The following is a 23,985-nucleotide window of genomic DNA, read 5'->3' as shown; positions in this document are numbered from 1 at the left end:
ACCACCCTCATGCTGTACACACTGCTGCAGTACAGCAAGCTCTTTAAATGCCAGATATTACAACATAATATCCAGGAAAATACCACCTCAGTAGTGTTATTATCTAATCTGTTTGGCAGCAGTAAAATAAAAATATCACCACTAGGAATACAATAAATCACTTTCAATCAGTAATGAATTTTGCACTGAAACGCTATGAGGACATGATTTGATCCTCCTGTCCCAGCACATTTTTCCACCCACCATAGTTCATCTGAGGTGTTTCTGTGTCCCAACCCCCACCCCACCCCTCTCTCCTATGCAGGGCTTCTTCAGGAGGAGTCAGCAGAGCAATGCAGCCTACTCCTGCCCCCGTCAGAAGAACTGCCTGATTGACCGCACCAGCCGCAACCGCTGCCAGCACTGCCGGCTGCAGAAGTGCCTGGCAGTGGGCATGTCACGAGATGGTAAGTGCTTTATGGAAGAGGAGATATAGGTGGGCGGATGCAGCAGCGGGGTGGCATGGTGGGAAGACAGAGGTAAAGAGCGCGGGTCAAGCCTGTGTGTGGGCAAGGCTCTGCTCTGCTGAAGTGCCTTTGAACCTGTTGATCTCCTCGTGAGGACATTAAAATCAAATATTCATTGTTTAAAGTTGTTGATAGTGTATAGTTAGGGCTTGTAATTATTATTTTGGCATTAAAAATCCAAGAATTCATCTGTTTATTTTCAAAATAAGAGCCATAGTCACTTATACATACATATATTTAGTTCTCTACACATTTCCTCTAAACTTCCTGTTACCACAAGATTCTTTGGCTGTGCTTATCACAAGAGGACATTGTTTGGTGTAAACTGCAGTGCTATTGGTATGTAGGTACAAAAAACATCCTTGTTCCTTGCAAAAATCTGGCTATTTTCAGAGAAAATCAATAAAAATGACAGGTCTTTTAGGTGCATGTTCCCTAAAACAGTCCAAAAAACAACACCATAACTCCACTGCAACAACTTAACTCAGTATTGTTGTTTGGTTGTTTATTCATGGCCCTATATACACACAGTACTGTATATTGATGTCTTTGTGGAGAGACAAAGAAGATGCACACACAGGATAATGACTGCCATTATTCTCAAGGGGACAGAACAGACATATCATAAGAAAACCTTGACATAAACGCATGCTAAGATGTCACTCTATGTTCACTGTCTGCAGGTGAGTGCTTTGTCTGCAGGCCTAATTTGTTGCTGTGATAGAAACTGGGTTTGACGAAATAGGAGGTTGTTAGAGGTTGTCATTAGCGCTGCTGCAGCTGAGATGCAGTAATGGGAGCACACAGGTGGGGACGTGTGCTGGGGTGCTCCTGCTGTGCCGTGCTGGTCCAGACTGGGCTGGTTCAGACTGGGCTGGGCTGATTAGATTCTGTCAGAACAGAACAGAGCAGAGCTTTTTTTTTTTTTTAACACAGACAAGTAAAAACCTGAACATACATGCTGGCACATCTTCATGCACACTGCTCTGCTTTAATTCAGTTACACACATGCATACATATTCATGAATGTGAATGAACACAGAAGTGCATTAGCACTTATGAGGTCCTTTGCATAGCCACACACATTCTCACATGCACTTACACGCACACGTATGCACATATGTACACACACACACACACACACACTCAGGACATACGAAGGTGACTCTTGCCTTCACTCAACACACCAGAGCCCATCTGCCCGCACTCTCCTCTGCATCGCTCCACTGTGCGTAGACAAACATACACACACACACACATACACACTCACTGTGACCGGCTGACATACTGCCAGGCCCCCAGCACTCCGGCCAAGGAGTCTCATTCTCAGCGTCACTGTTTAGTCTGGAAACCTTGAAACAGGAGGCAGCAACTTAGCCTTCTCATGTTTGAGTGGCTGGTAAACTGTTTGTCACTTCCCACTTCTGCCTCTGTACTTTTGATGCTGTTCATTTTTGTAATAATCTCTGTCATTACTGATCCCCCCTTGCTTTTTTGTCAATCTGTTAAGAGAGTCTATCACTCTTTAGCACTGCACTGTACATCAGTCTAATGGAGTATGATCCTAACAGCAGTCGTCTTCTGGTCTAATAATAACATAAGACTTTAACATAGATTAGTATGTCTGTTGCCGAGGAGGGGCACAGATTGACAAATGACCAAACTGTGTCACACAGTTTGTAGCCAATAGGGAATTAATGTGCCCAAAAAATACCCAATTCAATCCTTTTCCATTTATATCTAAACAAGTCATTTTGTCTCAGACTCCAAGAGTTATTTTTTCATCAAAGGAATAAGAATTTAGCCATGGGCTGGATGATATCATCAAAAGTGTCATAATAATAAAAATGTTTACGTCAGACGGTAATTATCATGATAAATGTCAAATTATTATTTCTTTCAAGTTTAAGGGCTGATTTTGGCTCCTCAGTGAAAGTTGAAGAAACCAAATGATTAATTGTGGTGTAAACTATTTTTTATTTTCAGAGCATGACAAGCATTTGTCAAACAGTGGAATATTTATGAGCTAGTAAAACAATTATAATGATAAAATCTAACCTCGCTAACCTGAAACTTTTGCAGTGCATATCTCTATTCCTGCATTGTGATTGGCAGTTCATGATTAATTTCTGTGCATTTCATTGTTGAGTTGACTCAACAATGAAATTGACAAAATCTCCAAAATGAGTCATACATGGACCAATTAACTAGGGCTTTCATTATATTTTGAATACAAGTTGGTGACTTATTTTACTTTATGCACAACAGCTCCATGGATGATGAAATACAGCAGCATCTGTTTAAACTGTTTGTGATGTTTCACTAGAGTGTTTTGTCTCACTCATCACAGCGGTGAAGTTTGGCCGCATGTCGAAGAAGCAGCGAGACAGCCTGTACGCTGAGGTCCAGAAGCACCGGCTGCAGCAGCAGCAGCGTGACCACCAACAACAGCCTGGAGAGGCGGAGCCACTCACACCTAGCTATGGCCTCTCAGCCAATGGCCTCACAGAGCTCCATGACGACCTCAGTGGCTACATGGATGGTCACACCCCTGATGGCAGCAAACCAGACTCCGCGGTCAGCAGCTTCTACCTAGACATCCAGCCATCTCCTGACCAGTCAGGCCTGGACATCAACGGCATCAAGCCGGAGCCCATCTGCGACTTTGCCCCCGGCTCTGGCTTCTTCCCCTACTGCTCCTTCACCAACGGAGAAACCTCCCCCACCGTGTCCATGGCTGAACTAGGTAAGGAGTGGGAGAGAGACAGGGGGAGACGAGAGGAGAGACAGCAAAATGGAGGAGGGGGGAGAACAACTCAACCGTGGGGCAAACGACACAAAGGTTGCTTAAAATAGCAGGAGGTTGGAGACTCATCTCCAACACTCATTAAAAGAGCCTCTTTTTTGTAATTAGTTTCCATTAATTAGGGCCAATCAGGATCCAGCAGGGCAGGAGTCTGGGGAAATCATTTTTTTAGGCTCCCCTGTGCCTAGGAACTCCTTTTAACAGATGTGTTTTCAAAACCATTTAAATTCTCATACTCAATATTTCTCTCAGAGAAAATGTGACCTTTGTTTCAGTGAGTAACGTGGCACCCCTCCTCCTCTCCATGCATTTGTGTCATAACTAGATTGGCTTTGCCTCAACCTTAAGCTATGAGCTTCCTGCAGGCAGTAAAAGGAAATGTCAACAAGCCTTTTCCCAGTCAAAAAAGCCCACGCGTATCCGCCTCTCCTCCTTCTTGAAAGCTCAGTAAATAAATCTTCTTTTCCTGTGGCATATTTCATCAGTGAGGTCCTCACTTTCACATAGCCTTGTGAGTAACATTCAGATCTCAGCTGTGATCTTCCGGGTTTGTGACGATGGTTGTGTTTCAGAGCACCTGGCCCAGAACATCTCCAAGTCACACATGGAGACATGTCAGTACCTGAGGGAGGAGCTGCAGCAGATGACCTGGCAGGCCTTCCTGCAGGAAGAGGTGGAGAGCTACCAGAACAAGGTAGCTTGACCACAGCCAGGGCCTGTGCTTCCTTCCGCAGCAGTTGCAATCATCAAATACATTGTTTTAAAGCAGATAAACCCATTGTCTGTCCTATCTGTCCGTAGCCCCGGGAAGTCATGTGGCAGCTGTGTGCTATCAAAATAACAGAGGCCATTCAGTATGTGGTGGAGTTTGCCAAGCGCATCGACGGCTTCATGGAGCTGTGTCAGAACGATCAGATAGTGCTGCTGAAAGCAGGTATGACAGCCTGTCAACATGGCCTGCTGCCGTCAAACTCACCCACCACCACCACCACCACCCACCCCCTCTGGCATTGTCACAAGGGCGTAGCTGACCTGACTGCACAAAGCCCTCTTCTTCACACGCACAGACAGTGTCACAGAGAGGAGACCCTACCCTGCCTGTTTCCTCTGCTCTGTCTCTCTCTGCCTCTGTCGCTCTCTATGTTTCCACTGTTCATTACATACATATCAAAGATGGACACAGCATTAGATAAGCAACGCGTCTCTGGAGCTCAGATAATACCTATCATGACGGCTGCCATTTCCCTCTCTTTTCCCAGACACCAGTGATGTCTGCCTATTCGAATTGCTCTCATGAAGACATACTTGCAGAATATTAAACACAGATAGGGCTCTGTGCACACTGTCACCTATATTTATACATAAATGGGAGATGCACAAACACACAGATACACACATACCGCACATGCAGCAAACAAACACCTCTCCTGGGTCTTTCCCTGGGTATTATTTACATTAGCACAGGCCAATATGAATAATGAAATAAAGACTGAGATCCCTTGTCAGACATGACATTTTAAAACAGTAGCATCTCCCTTAGAGACAGTAATGGCTTCTGTTACATTTTCTTGATCCTCTTATCCACTCCCACAGAGTGGTACAAATTACAGGATAGAATAATTTCCCTACCTGGCTTGCTAAATAAAGGTTGAATGAATAAGCACTGTCACAACTGAATGAAGCTCAATTTTTATCTAGAATGTCATTATGGAAGAATAGCCTTCTGTCTATGCTATTATCATCTGCAGAGGTGATTTTTCTTTTCCCTCTGATGGCAGTTGTCTCTGTTTCAAAGTGGTTGCGTTACTCATATTGTTGAAGAATAGCACAAAGCACAGTCATGTGTTTTGCATCCCTGACTGATGTGCAACTGTTAGAGGGGGTGGAAAAAATAGAAGAAACAAAGCTGAGATTCAGCATCTTGTTCCTGTATGTCTCCACAGGCTCTTTGGAAGTTGTGTTTGTCAGAATGTGCCGTGCCTTTGACTCGCAAAACAACACAGTCTATTTTGATGGAAAATATGCCGGACCTGATGTGTTCAAGTCATTAGGTAAGTGGAATGGGTGTAGGTGTGTGTGCGTGTGTGTGTGCAGGGGGGGGGGGGACGTGCATGTGCACGTTCGAGTGAGTGTGCATGTGTGTATTTGTGCGCTGCTGCGTGTGTGTTCTCTTACAGTGTCTTTCTCCTTTTCTTGGTGTAATAGCCAAAATTAGAGTCTGCTGTTCTGTTCTACACAATGCTGAAGGCCTGGAAGCAAACACTGAGCATTCATCCCTGCCTCACCTGGCATTGCTGTCTCTGCAGCGGTTATTTATGGTAGAACAGAGATGTTAGTGAGGCTCTGCTGCATATGGCTCCTGTAACTGTGGAATAAATAAAGCCAGACAGAGTGTCTTTTGGGAGAGAGCTATCAAAACCATCATTGATAGTCTGACATAAAGTATCTCAGGCAAAAGCAAATAGCATTCGTGTTTGAATGCCATGACATTACTAAGAGTCTCCACCATGGATTTTCATGCGTTTCCAACTGCCTTTTGACAAAAAAAAAATGTAAATGTGTCCCACAGTGGCAGTAAAAATGCTGAATTCTGTTTCTTAGTGTGAGTTTACCAATCCCTGTAACTCTCTGTTTGTGTGTGTTCATGAGCGAGCATGTGTATCCGTCCCAGTGTCCTGTGTGTTCTGTGCAGAGGGGTCCGCAGCGGGGGAGGCAGAGTGATGGGCTTCCCGAGCCGCGGTGGCATCCGCCTGTCTCTCTGTATCCCCGATAATTGATTTAACTAAAAGCCTCAATAGTGACCTCATTTTGGCTTGCATAACACCACCCAACTGCCAAAAGTGACTCGTCTGGGAGGCAAAACTCAGTAAAAGCATTGCCTGTTCTGCTTAAGACGCTCCCATGTGCTGTCAGCATGCCGTTCTTTTTCATTCCTTCCCCTTCCTCTCCCCTCCCTGTGTGCCTCTCTCCCAATAAAGATCAAGAGTGAATGTTGTTCTTTGGTCTTCCTCATCCTAAGCCCTCTCTCTGTGTCCTTTGCTGTGGCAGGCTGTGACGACTTGATCAGCTCCGTCTTCGAGTTTGGGAAAAACTTGTGTTCTATGCACCTGTCTGAGGATGAGATCGCCCTGTTCTCCGCCTTTGTGTTGATGTCTGCTGGTAGGTGTCATTCACAGTGCAGGGGGAGGGGGAGGGGGAGGTAGACACACATTCACCATGACAGGGAATGCTGTTGCCCTCCTCTTTTTCCTCTATCCATTAATATCTGAGATTAGTGGCACTGCATCATTACTTCACATGAGCCATGGTGGCCTACATGTGATTGTATAAGTAACAAAAAGGTGTGATTATTTACCTTTCAGACCGGTCCTGGCTCCAGGAGAAGGTGAAGGTGGAGAAACTCCAGCAGAAGATCCAACTGGCCCTCCAGCATGTCCTGCAGAAGAACCACAGAGAGGACGGTATACTTACAAAGGTACAGTGCGATGCAGTGCACACTCCATCCATTATCCTTGAAAGTGGCTGTCTGCTAAGCATGTTTCACCCTTGTAGCAGTGTAATCTCCCACTGTTTAGGATCTTTATCCACAGGCTATCAACCATTTTTTAGTGCATTAGATTAAACTAACAGATTTCAGGGGGAAGCATTCATAATGTTACATGCCGTTTTATCAGTAGAGAAGTGGCAATTTATCAATTGTACCAGCCCCATAATATAAAATGTCAGGTTTCCCTCGTGCCTGAGCGCCTGTCTCAATATTTACAAGTCTGTTTGCCCCTGTGTGAGAGGGAATACACTGTAGGGAGGAATGTTTTTCACTACCATTGCTCCATGTCCTTGCCTCCCTGTGAATCTAAACAGCCTGTCTCCTCTCTCTCCACAGTTGATATGCAAAGTGTCGACACTGCGAGCGCTGTGCAGTAGGCATACAGAGAAGCTTACAGCTTTCAAAGCAATATACCCAGACATTGTGCGTGCCCACTTCCCCCCCTTATACAAGGAGCTGTTCGGATCAGACTTTGAGCAGTCCATGCCCGTTGACGGGTAGCAGCCCTGCCAGGTGCCAGTGTGCCCACCGTAGGGGAATGTGGAGGAGGAATCTGAGACACTTTATCGGTGCCCTGCACAAACCAGAGCGGACAGATGGCACGCTGTTCAACTTCTTCTTTTACATTGGAGGGGGAGGGCTTAGAGAGTCGATTCTCAAGGTTTACTTTATTGAATTTAGTTCTCTTTGGAAGACTTGTGGGATCCGACACCCCATGGGACATGAAGATGAGATAGGGACAAATAATTTCTGTCTGGTTGAATTTGACCTTTTTATGCGCATTTCTAAAATGGAACTCAAGACTCATTCGTTCATGTTCACCAATATTTATTGCATCACTGCTATTATGATTTATCCATGCTTCTGACGAACAATTCAGACCAACAAGACATCGTCAATACAGATGAAGATAAATGAAGAAATCAATATCAGTATTATTTTTCAGATTACGGTCCCAAAAACAGTTTTTAGTATTATCACATTCAACACTTTAAATAGTCCTATCCCTATCTCCTTCATACACTATATCCTGAAATAAACAGCTGAAAAATGCGCACACTTTGGTCAAGTTCAGCCATTTTTTTTTTCTCTTGTGTTCAGTCGTATCTTTTGGATGCAGTGCTTGGAATGAAAACTCACAGCAACTGTTAAGGGAGGGTCCGTCGGCATGGTGATGCAATTGGCACCTCTCTGTGGACAATCGTTTAAAAAAAATGAAAAGAAACATAGAATTCTGGTAATTCTAATGAAACCGCAATGATTTTAGCTGTCAAAGACTCCATCCACCATTGTTGCATAGTGAAATCATGTAAGGCCATCTGCTATTAATCCTTCTCTGGACAGGTGCCCTGGAGAAGCACAGGGCACCAACACAATGAAAAGGGTCCATTCCACCTGTTTTATAATGTACTACAGGGTATATGGTCATAAGTACTTACTATACAGAAAAAAGTAATGTTTATAGAATCTATTTTAAATAACATGTATGATATTAGTAGTTAGACCATTCTTAATTGTTGAATTGATAAGGCACTTTTATTTACACCTTTCTTTAATTTAAGACGTGTATATTTACCTAGTGATGTGTTGCATGTGCACAAGAAATACAAGTTGAACCATGGTCACGGAGGCTAGTCCTGGGAGCAACAAGATGATAACTTGGTCCGGAAGTGTTAGGGCTGTCTGGTAGGATGGCTGGCGTGGCTGCATCGCTGGCGAACAAAGAGGCGCGTGTGAGAAGGCAGGTTAGAGACACTCTCGTCACCTGTTACCTCAACAACCGCCTGTGTGACACCTGTCAAAATGTAGCTCTGATACTCCTTTTAGCAAGTGCACGCACGTACAATAACAGCCAACAAACACAACAACCCCCACCCCTCCCCTCACAGTGATGTTGCAGTCTCAAGGCTTTCCTGTTCTGTGTTAAGAACAGACCTGGATTGAACAGCGTTTGTTTTTTAAAACACAAGAAAACAAGAGGCATGGTGAGACATTTGCAACACACTGACTTTTGTACTCTCCTTCGCATTATTTTCTAAATATTTTTTATCATGAAAAACGTCATGTATTATGTGAAGAAACCACAAGAATACAACATAAAACATTATCTCACCCGGGTCTCACAAATCAACATTGCATATCCTTGTGGTTGGACTGAAACAATCCCACATTGACTGTAATCCAATTGTTCCATCTAGTGGAAGGTTAAGATACAGCAAGCAAGTTAACAACCTAATGACAAAGATACAGTGTCTGACCTTAAAGCACATTGATGCACTTGTGTTTTGAGTGGGTTTTTTGTTGTTGTTTTTGAGTGGCTTTATCTGCCTTCTCACCACAGCCTCAGCACGGCAAATGCCACAACAGGACACAGAAGAAACAGTGAAGGGAAAGTGAATATTCAAAGCCTTGTCTGGTAGTAAAAGCTTCTATTTTTGTAACATGTTTTGGTTAATAAACTCATGAAAGAGAACGAGGGAGAGAAAAAGATGTCAGGTAGCACTTAACTATATTCCTGCAATAATTAGACTAGCTGTTGTTTGTATGATTAGGGGAGAAACATAAAAATGGTAGGACAAGTGCTATTTTCAGAATGCTTTGTTGTTGTGCTTCTGTTTTCGTTGAGTGTGTCTTTCTTGTCAGTGTGGTAGTAAAGTGGTAGAAAAAAAAAACCCTGGATGTGCCAAACAGTAGTCGTTGCTTCTGCTTTTCCAGTCTACTCGTCTATAATGTAGAATGGATTCCTAAGACATTCCAGCAATCTCAGTAGCGGCTTCTAGAAATATCTTTAAACAAAAAAAGAAGAAAAAAAGGAAGAAAAAAAAAGAAAAAAATGATATCCCTTTAGAAATCCAAGAAAGCATGTTAACACATCTGTCACCAACCGTAACATAGAATCCAGTTGTTTTGTCTTTTGTTTTTCTGTTTGCACACGATCATTCCTCTGCCGTGCAATTTGTACAAGGCGTTAATGCCTTGTGCTGTCACCCCTCAGGGAAGAGTTTCTTTTGCGCTTTCTGTTTGAGAGGACATTTGTTTGTACTCATTAGGTTTAGTTTTTTTTTTTTTTTGTTCAGGGATGTTCCATGAGAAGTGGCTGAGATTTAACACTTTGAATATTCATCACTGAGTTGTTCAGAATTTTACATTATCAATGTCCTTATGGGGGGGGGGCTGCCAGCCACTCAAAGACCACTGCACCCCTACGGTCAAGTTAAAAAAAAAAAAAAAAAAAAAAAAAATAGCTTCTCATTTGTAAAAACAACAAACCCCATCAATTTTACAAAGCTCAGTTTTATCAGTACACAGCATATTTGTCACATTCACACATTAAAAAAAAAATCTGTTTTGGTTTCAAATGGTGTCATCAGGGTCTTTAAAAATGATAACCCTCTTTGTTAGAAAAACCAAATATTCTTATGCAATACTAAATCTGTTGTGTTTGGGTTGTAGTAGATATGCTGTACCTAAGTAATAATCTCTGTTCTGATCCAATGCTATTTGGATATGCACAAGCCCTCTACGACTAGTAAACCTCAGTCTCCCAGCAAAAGAAAACCCAGTCTGGAACACTGCTAGACAATCCAGGTTGAGAGGCCCAACGGTGGCCCCCGCAGCAAGAGCAGCGAAGATGTTGAGGTGTGAATGCTCAGGGAGGTAACAGGTAGACCGAAGAAGAAGAAGCGGCTCGCTTTCCTCCAGACAGTTGCAGCGGCATTTGATTAGCTCTTTTGTGAATTAATTTGAGCGCTCAACTGATGAGAGGAGGCGGCTGAACTTTTTGGCATAGCACACTGAACATGCAGTACAACTCTTACTGTTCAGAAAGTAACAAAGAGATGGACATTTGGCTGATTTCCTGTTAGTTGTTTGCAAAAAAAAAAAGACAAAAAATTATTCAGTTCAGTATTCCATCAGATACGATCAGCTGAGGTCTACCAAAAGAAGTGTTCCTTTCTCATAAAGTGAAAATCTGTTCAGTTTATTTTCATTCGAGTCTAAACAGTCGAGTGGCTTGTAATATGTTATACAGTATAAAACAAGCAATATGCCTTGTGTTGCAATTACGGGTCTCTACAGTGCAGTCATCATCCTTTTGAATTGACCTTACTCATACAGCTGACTCCAACTAGAACAAAAAAGTAATAAAGCCCCATTTCTCTGTTTTCATCTCCTTATGTACTGGTAAGGTTGAGATATCGGCAGGATAGCAGAAAATGGTCATCAAACACGTGAATACTTGTGTCTAACTATAAACTGCACCTTCACACAGGCCTGTAAAGTGATGTCCTTCTGTATATTCTCACTTGAGAGATCCCTGTTTAAGTAAGGGATCAATGCTAAGTGTGCTATTCAATCAGTGTATAGTATACAGTAAAATGTGCTGGTCCTTCTGTCTCTGCTCTGTTGTCTGTTTGTAAAAAAGCAATAGCGTGTGTGTGCGTGTGTGTGTATGTATTTGTTCTCACAGTGTGTGAATAAAATAAACCCCAGACAAGGCTTTAATAATTACAGAGGAACAGGGTTATGTGGACGTGGAGGACTTTGGATTTTAATTTTGGAACTTTTTTAAATAAAGGTTTTTTGGAAATGCTGAGCTCGATCCATCCATAATAGGTGTAGGTTTTCAAAAAAAGCATGACATAATGCCTTCAACAATTCATAGGTCTGCAGAAAACACTGCGAGGCAAACATTGACTGGCCTCACAGCAGAAACACGCTTCGCTATCAGTTCGGACAGCACAGCCACAGCCTAAGCTGGAATGAATTGAAATGAATTCTGGACTGTAAATTGTGAAAAATGAGTCTTCGGTGACCATAAATTGTGAAGATCAGTGTTATGTCACGCTTAAAAGTTGTGCGGGAGTGTCGGTGTGTTACCCAGAATTATGAGTCAGTCATCACATTTTAACAGAACTCATTTTCCAAAGCACAGCTGATAAGGATTTATGATTAAAAATATGTTTAAGAATATAGTTTAAAAAAATGAAAAGCAACTTTTAGCCATAATCGAATGTCAAGCAATAATATATGTCTGTGTATTATTTTTTTGATTCTTTTGTGCATAATAGTCTTTGAACATCTGCATGTAAATACACCTCTTATTTATCACTTTTTTTTTCTTTTTTCTTTTTTTTTTTTTTTTGGTTTTGTTTTATCTTTGTGTTGATTTGTGGATGTTTTTATGTTTCATCTGTATATTTGACCAGTTCTGTTCCCAGGTGGAGAACTAAGAACTTGACATGGCCTGTATGCTGTATATCTTATTTTCTCACTCTTTCTCTCTCCCTCATTCTCAGCTGTTTATTCACCATATTTAATGTTATTATTGATCACATGTATAAAGGTAGCTTTGTAACTTCTGTCTGTATAGGTAAGAGGAAAATACTGCTACTAAGGCCTACCCAGTGAAAATATTTATCTGTTTATCAATTACACCATATTGTACGATAACTCTGTTTCTAGTTTGCTTCCCTCCTTTAGGATTAGTTTGATAGAGACAGGGTGTGCTGACATTTATTTTGTGTTGCCCTGATGTGTGGTGCTAGGTAAGTTAATTTTGTGAACAAAGTATTGATTCCTAAGCCTGGCTGCCCTATTAGTACGTTCATTTCATTGCATATTAATGTATTATTGATATTAGGACTCAATAAATAATAATAATAATGAAAATGATAGTGGTAAAATTACCCAGCCAGTACCTGTATCAGTGTGCTAGTCCTGGGGTAAGGCACTTATTTCCTTCTGACTTATAGCAAAGCTAGTATCTGCTAATTAAAAAGCTATTTAAGGTTGCTTTTCTGGTTTGTGGAAAAATGATAATATTCAAACTGAAACGGCAGTATTGTGTTTTTTCTTTGTCTGATTGTAAAAAAAAAACCACTCACTGAGGCTATAGTTTGTCAGGTTTTAAGATACTAAATATTTACCTCTCTCGCGTCTGCATAGTTCTTCACCTGATGCAGGGAAGTGGTGCTCGGATTTCATTAAACAAGAGCCTCAGTATGCTTTTTGTTATTCCCCATTTTAGATATCCTGAAACAGTGGTTTCTTCACACCAGTGGCATATACCTTTTTTTTTTTTTTTTTTTTTTTTTTTTTTTTGCACCACATGAAGTGTTACAAATGTACCTGAAAGGATTGCCATTTGAGGACAAAGTTGACCTTTTCTCTCCACTCTGTAGCAAATATCAGTAAGAATATGCTTGCAATAATACACAACGTATCACACTGAGTGCCTCTCGGTGTAACAAGATGCATACATGGTTTTGATTGTCCTTTTTTTTGTGGTTTTCCAGACGTGTACTGAAGTGACAATATATTTTGTACATGTGGATGAATTCTCACTCTCACATACTTCAAATGTTTTTTCAGATTTCTTCTTTACATGTTCAGTCACTTTCATGTGGGTTGACGCGCTCCGTTTAAAGGGTTTTAATGTATAGACAAGTCTGTTTGGAGTGTACATGTCACCCCCTCACCTTGTTTGAGAAACATAAATGGGAAGTTTGTTTCATGTTGATCTCGAACAGTCAAATAAACGCTCGCAAAAACTATTATGGAAAAGTTCACCTGCACCTTGTTTGTTTCAATTAGGCAAAAACTTAACAGGCGAAATCCATATTTCTTCATTTTCTGTTTGTTTTATATCAACTCTTTTTTTGTTATTTCACCGAGAACAGATTTACTAATGCATTGTATATCAAGTATTTGTATGTGTTTGTAAAAGAGGCATACAACACATCTGGGTTTCTTTAATGTTCTGTGTTCAATGTGCGCTCAGTCGGTTGGGGGTAACTTAACATGAAGGGTGGGCAGAGCAGGGGTGGATTCAGATTCCTTTTTTCCATGCAAAAGCAGTACAAATTATGGGAAAGCCGAAACTAGTGTGTGGTTGTCACAAATTTCTAAGTCACATGTTTGCTACTGATGTTAAAATGGGGACAGATGATCATGTACCTTTTTATCCAGCTCTTTTGAACTCTCTTTAGCAGGTAGTCTATTCACAAACGTAGTTTTGCTCCTTCTTGTCTGATTCTTAAATATGAAAATAAGTATTTTGATTCATTTTGTAAATACAGCTGTAAAGAAAAATAAGAAATTTAATGTTGTCTTTTAAATACTTTTCATTCTAATATGAATGTTGTTATATTGTACTTAGAAACTGTACCTTTAATATTACCTTTATTAAAAGTGCATTGGACACATCGATTTTAGATGTGCTTTATGTGCTGTTATCCCATAATAAAATTTACCGCTTGTAATGGGCTTTTATTTCCTGACTGTTTAACTGTCTCTGTTGTCTGCTCTCTCACACACACAAACACACACACTCTGTTTAATCAAATTAATCAAACTGAGTATTTTTGATTCACAGTAATTATATTGGGACTAACTGTCTTAGTGCTTCAGTATTAAATCAAACCCCCACTTGACTGGAGGCTGTTGTCCAGATTCTATGTGAAAATAATGTCTCTAAATTACTTTAATACTTACATGTAAGTATGTGCAATTGAAAATGGCAATCAGAAGACAAGTATGATATTTTTTGATCATACATTCATTAAAGAATGGTTAAGAAAACACATCAGTCCAAAACATTTTTATGTGAGACATCATAACAGTGAAAATCCATTCCTGGCCATGAACACATTAACATGACAAACCATTAAGCTATATGAAAATTTAATATGAGTGGTCATGATACATATCACATTTTAAATTCAGACCTTCAATGTCATCTCCATAGAATATTAGCAAGGGTGTCATCATTGTATCATTGGCCTAATACAAAATAAACGTTCAGAAAAAGCATTCTCATTATTGTTTCTGGAGAATTATAAATTTGAATAAAACCCACTAAAACAGTGGTGCATGTTGTTAATACCTGAACTAGATGTGGTCCATGTTCAACAGCCAGTACCACATCTTGCATTTTCCACCCTTAATGATGAAAACCTAAAAATGTAATTAAGGGTGAAGAGAAGAGATAGCAGTCTGGCAAATAGGCATCTGGAGCTGGGGATAATATCTGCAGATTACTGTGGTCCTCACTGGGTTGGAGAGAGAATGATCACAGCAGAAATGCTGCTAAAGTTCACTGGACAAGAATAAGAGTTTGTGTCTGGGTGTCCCTCAGCCACAGCTATGATTGAATTGTTTGTTTACAGCACAATAGGCCTTGTGCTGGACATGTGCCTTCCATAAGATTTGTGATTGATTTTTTTGAGTTTCAAACAGACACCAAAGTCAAGCTGCAAACTGGGATTTTCTTGTTTCATAGAGCTCTTATCTAGTACACAGTAAACAGGCACATCAACCGTAGTTAACGTCCGGAGGGGGGCGGTAATGTACACAAAGCTTTAAAGTCAACATATTTTCATCAGACGAAGAATGTCGTCTGTCAAACGTTTGCTAGCCTGCTAATACTAACTGAGTTATCAACAGTAACGCTTACGCTAAATGTTGTTCCTGCGGAACTGTAACAATAATGGAGCTGGTGTGGTAAGTTGTATTTTCACTGCTGACATTTGTAGAATATCATTGTGTTAGATTTCGTGACAGTTCAGGCAGTTCAACTATCTTACTCTTTGGGGTAACTAAAGTTATCTAACAAGCTAGTTAGCGCTAAGCTAAGCCCGGCGGAGAGTTATGTTGTGACTGACCGCTAACAGCTAGCCGTGCTAACCCGAACGTCAGCTGCTGTCATGATAAAAGTGCACTTAGCGGACAGCGATTGACAGTATGTAGCCGTGTGTAGCTATTAATCGTTGAAGTGTGCTCTTATATTTAAATGCGTCTGCACCGGGCAGGGCACTAGGTTTGAATTTTACTATCTATTTAATAAGACTGGAATTCTACTTTAACTTAACTAAGCACATTTTTAGTCGTTAGCGCTAACCGTTAATTTATATTTGTGTGTTCATGCGTCACGAAGGTGTTCTAGTGAATGACTAAAGCTAAAATTCTATTATTAACGTCAGATTGTATTTGGTTTAAAGGAGAATATGTATTCATGCCTGATTGCATGCTGTGTCTCACTAGACAACAGAAAATCAGCGTGTGCACTGTTGTGCCCGGGTAATAACAGGTCGACTAGGTTGTGTGAGCCAAGTTTAGTTCCTTCATTATCACGGGTAACGGTATGAAAGAGTAGTAAAAAACTAGTCATTCTGTCTCGATACCCGATGAATGCATGCTTCAGACAGAGCTGGGTTTACTTTTTTGGTACAAAATAAAGTATAATTTTCATTGTTGCAATCATTGTGTATAAAATACATGTGCATTAATTATTTTGTCGTGTAAACGGACTCTTTATGTATTCAGCGTCATGTGTGACACTAAATGTGTGTTTGGTTAGTGAAATGATAATGATACTGTTGTAGCTAAAACCTTTGCATTTTTAAGATGCTCTTTCTGTTGATGACATCATGTCCATAAGTTCTCAGTGGGAGTTACTAAGTCTTCTGAGCAAGACATGTCAGGATATGTAACAAATGTCTAGGTTCAACTTGGGTCCTTTAATATCATTTACTTTATCCTTTTAATTGAAGGGAGGACCTTCCAGTTCCTGACACTCCATTCTTTACTAGAGATCTCTATGACAAATATTGCCTTGCACCTAATATCAGAGAACTATGGGCCTTTCTCCAAAGGTATGTGAATAAATGAAGTAAAACATTAGTTCAAATGCATTTTACTGTGCTTTTAAAGGATAACTAGTCAGCATTTTCTTTTCCCCTCAATTTCTTTCTCTTCTTAAGTCCTATTAAGAATGCCAACATAAAACAGGGGTGTGATGTTGGGGCTGCGAAAGCCTCCTGCTCTGCTTTGACTAAAGACACTGCAGAGTTAAAAGACAACAGTTGCATCAGCAAGGAAGAGTCCTGCTGGGACAGCTGTGATAGTGATGATTCGCATGCCAACAGTGCTGAGGAAGGTGAAGAAAAACGTACAAATACGAAGAAATCAAAAGTGAAGCTGAAGCAGGTTGAGAATGAGGCAGAGGTTGCTTACCCTGAGCCCAGATTGCCGTTCCCCTGTATGTCCACCCTGTCCAGCAAAGACCAGAGCATATATCTTGGCGTTTTAATGAGTAAGAAGACCAGGAAACCTCCACAGGTACCAGCATTCTGTTTTTAATGGTATTTTGACTCCACCAGTCCCTCTCTTATTGCTTTACTCAAATAATTTGGTCTAATATTTCAGAGTTTAAAAGCACGAGTGGACAATGAAGTGATGCAGTTCATGAGGTACCTGCAAGATGTGGCCAGAATATGTGCTGACGACTACAACTTCATATCACAGGGGGCTCTGCAGTATTCAGAGGTAGCGATTGCACCTGTCACCAGAACTGTGCGATGTGTGTTCACAAGTATAACAACAAAAAGCCCAAATTTGTTTTTCAGGATTTCTTCAGGGGCTGTTTGGAGTGCATTAAGATGTTTCCTCAGCTCTACCAAATCAATGAGATGACAAGTTTGACAGGGGGAACATTCAACCCAGGACTGACACTGACCTTTGAAAAACAGCTGCTAATCATGGTAATGTACTTATTAAGTGATTCTGTCACACAAGAGCTGTTCCAGTCTCAGACATGTAGGATTACAACTTCATATGCTTCAGTTTATAAATGCCATTATCCCTTTTTTTTTTATTATTATTCACTCTTTCAACTTGAAGTATTGTATTGCAGAATCAGTCTTTTGGTGTTGATTCACTTCCTCCATTTCCATATTTGCACCCTTTATTTCTCCAGGGCAATGTGGATATTACAGACCACAAGATAGTGCCTGCTGATGCACAGCTTGCATCGGATTATCAGAGTGTTTCATCAGAGAATCCTCCAGCTAAAAAAGCTAAGGACATGCATGCTGTAAGCAATTGTCTCGCTCTTTTAATTACTCCAATAAAGTCACAAAGATGTTTTACTGCTAGAATGGGATTCATGACCGCAGGTCTGTTGTAACTCCATTTCAGCTCTTGCAGTTTTCGCAAAAGACACCAGAGGGTGTTCATGTCTTGCTCAGCAAAACCAGTACTAATTGTGTTTCTTAAGGATGCTAGGTCAGACACTGTGCTGTCAAAGGCCAGTTACTTGTAGACACTTGTGTAGTTACTTGTATTTGTTTGACTGATACAGTGGATGTTCTGGTAGTGTGACTTCAGTCTTGTTTTTACTCTACAGACAATCAGCGGTGATAGCAATGCAGAGAAGCTGTGTGCCCGTTATGAGCCTCATGTGTGTCTGACTCACGATGCTCTGGTCAGGCTGCTGGACAACCATGGTCCTGACTTTGGGGAGCAATGGGAACTGCCTGTTTGGATCAAATTGAATGCAGAAAAAGGTACAGCATCATTATTCAGTCACTCAGGCAGGCTCCTTGGTTCTCTGTTCTCTCTCTTGTCTTTGTTTTGCTGACCCTCAACTATCAAATCTATTTTATCCAATGTAAATCAGGTTATAACTTAAATCTTGGTCTGACTAACACACAGACGGTGCACCTTACCTGACAAAACGCTTGTTTAGAGAAGTTAAGATAGTGACCAGAGATTCTTAGAAGAATAATAGAAAAAGCAGTGTATGTGCAGTGAAGCTTGTCAAAACAGAAACATGTTGTATGAGTTTAATGTTTTTAAAATAAACCATGTAACTTTGTGATGACATTTCAAACTCTAAAAAAGAGTACATGAGATTTTTAGATAAGAGGGAATTATACACATGACACACAGCAAATAGGTTCACGCAACAAAGAGAGCGTTCACATTAACTGTGCATATAAGGATTTTGCATCTCATTAGAGATGAGACATTTTTAATCACGTTTCTGAAAGAAATACAGTATGTAGGAGTGAAGAAATCAGATAAATCATAGTGTGCATTGACACTGAATGGCCTCATGGTGGCACTGTTTCACATAGTCCTTTATGCCTTATGTACAGGTACTAATCAGAAGAAGACTGTGTACATAGACTCACCCCTTCTGAAGACTGAGATGACAGTAAGAGAGAGGAGTCGTTTCTATCACGAGGAGAGTTTGAAGCTCTCCATCAAGAAGAATGGAAGTAAAAATGTGTTCCATTTAATGACGGAGCTTCCTGCGAATGAGCAGCAACTCTCTCCGGTATGCTGACGCTCTAATAGATATGGTAATATGTGGTATGTTCTTTCATATCATCATCAATGATTCTTTGTTTTCTGTTTCCAAATCAGGAGAACTCACAAAGAAATTTAGTGTCATTCGAAGACAACAGTCTTGACTTTGAGGTTGACCTTACTGACCTGGAGACATTTGGAGAGACGACACCCATTAAAGCCTCCAAGATGCTAAAAAAACAGAATGAGCAGGATGCATGTGTCAAACCTAAAAAGGTTACAAGTGCCTTGTCTTTAAGTACAAATAAAAGGTCCAGTGAGCGTCTTGCAAATACTAGCAGCAGTTCACTAGAAGAGATGGACACCTCATTGACAGTTATGGATGATACCATGACAAAGCAGACAGCTCAGCTGGTTCTGGGTGAGTCCAGTGTGCCAAAGACTGAGCGAGTGAGGCAGGACACTGTGCAGGAAAGTGACAAAGACCTAGCTTTTACAGGAGACTCTGATGATGAGAAGCTGGTCATTGATGACTCTATGTCTACATCTGCAACAGCTGCAACACCACCTAAACCTAAGACCACACCAAGCTGTTCTGTCCCCCCTGTTACTCCAGTCTCTGAGACTGTCCCTGTAACTTCAGAGTCCTCTTCCCCTCAAAAAGTTACTAGGCGGACGCAGCAATCCAAAAAAGTAAAGACTGGCGACCAACTGGGAGAGATCCTGCGTATGCAGACAGCAATGTTCACCTCTGCCAGCGACACAAACAAATGCCCCACCACAACCCAGGAAACCGGCTCACCCAGTCAATGCATGGGGCCCTCAGTTTACTCGCATCCAACATCTTTGGTTAAGCCCTGCGTGTCTTCATATTTGGAGAGAAACCAGAACCAGAACGGGGAAATCTGCACTGCTCCCCATAAGTCTGCACCAGTAGTCAACGTCAGCACAACAGTGCACAAAAGTTAGTGTCAGATTGATTTTGATTGTGTGGATTTAAAGGTTGTCTGTGTGCTTAATTAACGCACAGTATATTATTTCCCCCCACACAGAGTTACTCTCACAAGACCTGCAGGCTGGAGCGGAAGATGAACAAGATTACAAGGCTCCAGAGGAGGGCAACCTGCTCTACAAGCTCTACAGTCTGCAAGATTTGCTGGTCATGGTGCGCAGCTCTGTCTCACTGATGCATTCAAGAAATGTAGGCGGCATCCAAAACCAGGTATACTTGTTAGTTTATACACATCCTCCAGAACTTCTGTTACAGATATTAAAGTATAAAATCAGTATAACCAACTGTCCAATTTCTGTCTTGTGTTTTCTGCCCCAGTAGTATGTGCCAGTGCATGTCTTGCCCAAGATGGAGTACCAGTTGAATTATGGTGTTGAGTGTCTGACCAGCAGTGAGGCTTGCCAACTGTGGACAGAGACATTGCTCCACTCCAGCACAGTTTCATACATAGGTAAAACTTTTATTACTGATACTATACCTACCTATTCTTTCCAAATGCAGAAAGATCTAGGCTGAAATGCATTCAGTTGCTCTCAGTAGTGTAATGTCATTCATTTTTCAACATAAACACTAAGAAAAATAGTCAAAGTAACATTTATGTGGCTTAAAAAGGAGAAATTTCTCTTCTCCTTCCCTCACTGAGTTCAGTAGTCCACGAGGCATATCCTCCCACAAACCAATGGAATAGTCTTGAGATGACTCACCGTCCTGCTGTGACTGTGTAGTGATTAAGTTTATTTTGTTGCCATAACAACAGCCGCATTTGATTGTGGGGAATTACAAAGTATGCAGTGTGCCGAGCTCAGCTAAGTGTTGTTTTTAGCTTTGATTAAATTACCTTAATAGATATTGTCGACTTACACGTGCTGCTTACCTGTAATTCAAGATTCAGGCCTTGACTTTACCCTTTTTTTCTGCACTAGCTGCACTGATCTGTTGACTTAAAGTACATAGGTGTAACCAGCATAAAGACATTTTTTTCTGTGTATAGCTTTTGCAAACAGAAGGCCCTAAATTATAGCCCTTTCCAGTCTGTTAGCATAGTTGAAGCAGAGTACACATTGAAAGTACGAGCTTGTACACTGGCTCCATTTGTTCAGCTGCCCCGCTATGAAGAGCTTTGCCAAAAAGTGTATATAACCCTGTACCAGGAATCTTAGATCTCTGATTTTTTTTTTTGTTTGTTTGTTTGTTTGTTTTTGAGTTTAAAAAATGTCAGATCTTCCAGTCTAAAAAAAGTGTTATAGGTTACTAACAGTAGTATAACAAAAACAACAGTAACATTCAAGCTGAATGAAACATATATATCCCATTTAATGGCATTGTGCAACATGCACAGCTGATAAAAGTCTTCCCTCTTTGTTTAGTGGTTCGTAGTTCATCATGTGGTTTATCATGTGGCTTACCCAATTGTGTATTTACAGCTGTGGTTGCAGGCTCTAAAATAGTCTATAATTGAAGGAAAGCACTGTTGAAATGAGCAGGAATTACAAGCTGGAGAGGGAGGCAGGAAAGAAGACAGGACCAACAAGCATTTCTTACCCCCTCCCCACTCGAGCTCGTAACATCACTGGCAAATCATCACAGACTAATTACTTTGTGAGCACTAGGAATGACACTGATGATGAGGTGAAGCTCTTGATGTGCACGCTCATTAGCTCCTTTCTCAGCATGTCTCTCACCCTCCCTTTCTGTCTCTGTAGCTCACATCAATGCACACACATCAAAAGTAGCTCTGCTGAGAAAACTGCCTGATGACTGGAAACAGAACATCTCCTGTGGGTTCAAGTGAGTGTCATTAGAACAGATGATTAGGATTAACCTAGTCATAGCTTTATGATTATGTTACTTAAGATTTAGAGGCAGTCACCTTGAGCTTCAGTCAGTTTATCAATAATCCAGGTCTTTTCATCTGTGGTAGCTGTCATAGCCTTTGTTTTTGTCTTCTGAATCATTGTTGAAATCTAGATCCCCACCAAAGTAGACAGACTGTAACTTGGTGATATCTCTTTTCCACCCACAGGCCTTCCAAGTCACTGAATATACTGCACCACCTACTGAAAAAGCTGACTGGGTAAGTTGTTGAGGACATCCGTCATCTTAGTTTTGTTTGTAGATTTTTAAGGCTGAGCTTCACAGCCCTCATTTTCCTCTTTTTATTGCTGATGTATTGTGAGATGTTTACAGCTTAATACTGTTAGTTGGGGATGGCTTTACATCTTTTTATTTAATGCAGCAGTTTTTGATTCATTGGTCTTATTTAATTAAGTAAAAAGAATAAAGAAAGGTGTAAAGATTAGAATGGATACATGAATGTGGATAAACTGAAAATTCAGTCCAAAACTTTTCTTAAATCAGAGAGCATCTGTAGATGAATTGTCTGGGCACATCTTTCTTCAAGGCCTTTTTAAGATGATGAAATATTTGTACAGTCAGATCCAACAGCCTCAGACTGAAAGATACGATGTCAGTGTGCCCCTGTGTTTGTTATGGAGGGTTACAAAATCGATTACTCAACATCCCTCAAAAGATGTGTCACCTTCTGCTTTTTTAAGGCTCCTCTCACCTACATTCCTGTCATTTGGCAGGAAACAAGATCCCTCTGAGTGATACAACACATTTCAATATGTGGGTTTTGACTTTAACAGACTTTCAATGATTTCATTTGATTTTGTAGGTTAGATGAAGGACGGTACCTGATCGTGCACAAAGCAGGGGAACCATTTGTGACCTTATTAAAAGCAGCTACTGGGAAAGTGAGTCGGGGGACATGCAACCTGCAGCAGCTCCACAGCTCTGTCCCACAGCCCCCAGCCTCTGGACTCATACCCTGGATACCTGTTGATCCAGCAGTAGTCCTACCGTTCCACCAAGCACATGGCCGGGTCCCCTGCACCTTCCCACCAAAGCCCTTCCTGAGGGTGTGTGCTTTGTTTTTGACACTGTAGTTACTGTGTTGATAGATGGTACTGTGAAAAAGTATAATCATAGCTGAGTTCATGGCTGGACAAGTAATGGTGTAAAAGTGTGACTGGGACTGTTGAGAAGTGATTATTGGTTAATGTCTAGGAAGTCCACACCCATTCTTAGACACACAAGTACATGTGCACACAGGGATTCTCTAAAAGCTAAGATAAATGAAATGCTGCCTCGTCCTATGTTCTAGTTAGGACAAAGCTCTCAGCCCTTTCCTTATCAGACAGGCTGAACCAGCCAACCGCTGCATAGTGTGCCTTGACTGGCTTAAAACTAACAACAGGGACAATAGAGAACATACCAATATCAGCAACAGCTCTGTGTGGTTTACTGGGGTAGACATTGAGACATTCATTGGATGCCTGTCTAAAATTCCACACAGTATAGATGTTAACACATATTGAAACTTGTTATACAACAAAGGAAAACAACTGTCAAAGTTTTCAGCTGTGCATTGTGATTGTCAACATTTGCCACCAATGTTCACACCTCTGGAATTAACAGAGAAGTCATTGCTGGAATGTATGATGTGTGGAACTACTTGAATCTAGCATCCAGTTATTAAAATATACGTTTTTGCCTTCTTTTGTCCAACCAGGCAGCGAGAGATGGGTCATCACAGTCTAGTCACAGTGGAGCTGGACAGTCAAACAAAAACACAAATGCAGGAGGCAAAAAGAAGAAGAAGAAGAAACCAACAAAACGTGCAGCAAAGCGTAACAAGTATATTAAAAAGCTAATTCAGAAGTCCATTTAAAATCCCTTATCATAGGATTTAATATCATGTCGTTCATATCATATCATAGGTTAGGTAAATCAGAGGAAGACCTGGACCTGTTGTACTGAGGGAAGGAAAGGAAACCATTGGAAATACATTACGACCTTAAATATAGATGTGAATGGTGAAGCACTTTTTACAGTATAGAATCCTTACTTTATATTTTAATTTTGTTTAGAGACATTTTGTCATGTATATTTTGTAATATTTTGTAAAAACAGAGCACAATAAACATCAAGGCGCTGATATGGGAGTGTGGGTATT

At 40.9% G+C, this 23,985-nt stretch overlaps 2 protein-coding genes across 3 annotated transcripts in view; both read left to right on the top strand.

The window, feature by feature from the left end:
• roraa (RAR-related orphan receptor A, paralog a) overlaps positions 1–14,128 on the top strand; it is a 177,455-nt gene extending 163,327 nt beyond the window's left edge. For both annotated transcript variants that reach the window (XM_018680516.1, XM_018680525.2), the window contains 8 exons: positions 305–446; positions 2,857–3,252; positions 3,885–4,006; positions 4,114–4,246; positions 5,256–5,363; positions 6,361–6,471; positions 6,675–6,787; positions 7,196–14,128. In XM_018680516.1, coding sequence (XP_018536032.1) covers positions 305–446; positions 2,857–3,252; positions 3,885–4,006; positions 4,114–4,246; positions 5,256–5,363; positions 6,361–6,471; positions 6,675–6,787; positions 7,196–7,360 — 1,290 coding nt within the window. In that variant the 3' untranslated portion in view covers positions 7,361–14,128. The remainder of the gene's footprint in view (positions 1–304; positions 447–2,856; positions 3,253–3,884; positions 4,007–4,113; positions 4,247–5,255; positions 5,364–6,360; positions 6,472–6,674; positions 6,788–7,195) is intronic.
• Positions 14,129–15,228: 1,100 nt separating this feature from the next.
• Positions 15,229–23,967, top strand: ice2 (interactor of little elongator complex ELL subunit 2). The gene is made up of 15 exons (XM_018680558.2): positions 15,229–15,364; positions 16,414–16,515; positions 16,624–16,981; positions 17,069–17,188; positions 17,269–17,403; positions 17,619–17,735; positions 18,048–18,207; positions 18,802–18,983; positions 19,073–19,919; positions 20,008–20,177; positions 20,289–20,418; positions 21,671–21,755; positions 21,991–22,041; positions 22,645–22,888; positions 23,542–23,967. Exons 1-15 carry the CDS (start codon positions 15,351–15,353, stop codon positions 23,698–23,700), a joined length of 2,874 nt encoding a protein of 957 aa, XP_018536074.1. The 5' UTR covers positions 15,229–15,350; the 3' UTR covers positions 23,701–23,967.
• The last annotated feature ends 18 nt before the right edge of the window (positions 23,968–23,985 follow it).

Source organism: Lates calcarifer, linkage group LG10, assembly GCF_001640805.2.
Source record: "Lates calcarifer isolate ASB-BC8 linkage group LG10, TLL_Latcal_v3, whole genome shotgun sequence".
NCBI classification, from domain to species: Eukaryota; Metazoa; Chordata; class Actinopteri; family Centropomidae; genus Lates; species Lates calcarifer.
Note: the sequence above shows the minus strand (reverse complement) of the source record. Positions and strands in the feature narration are given on the sequence as shown.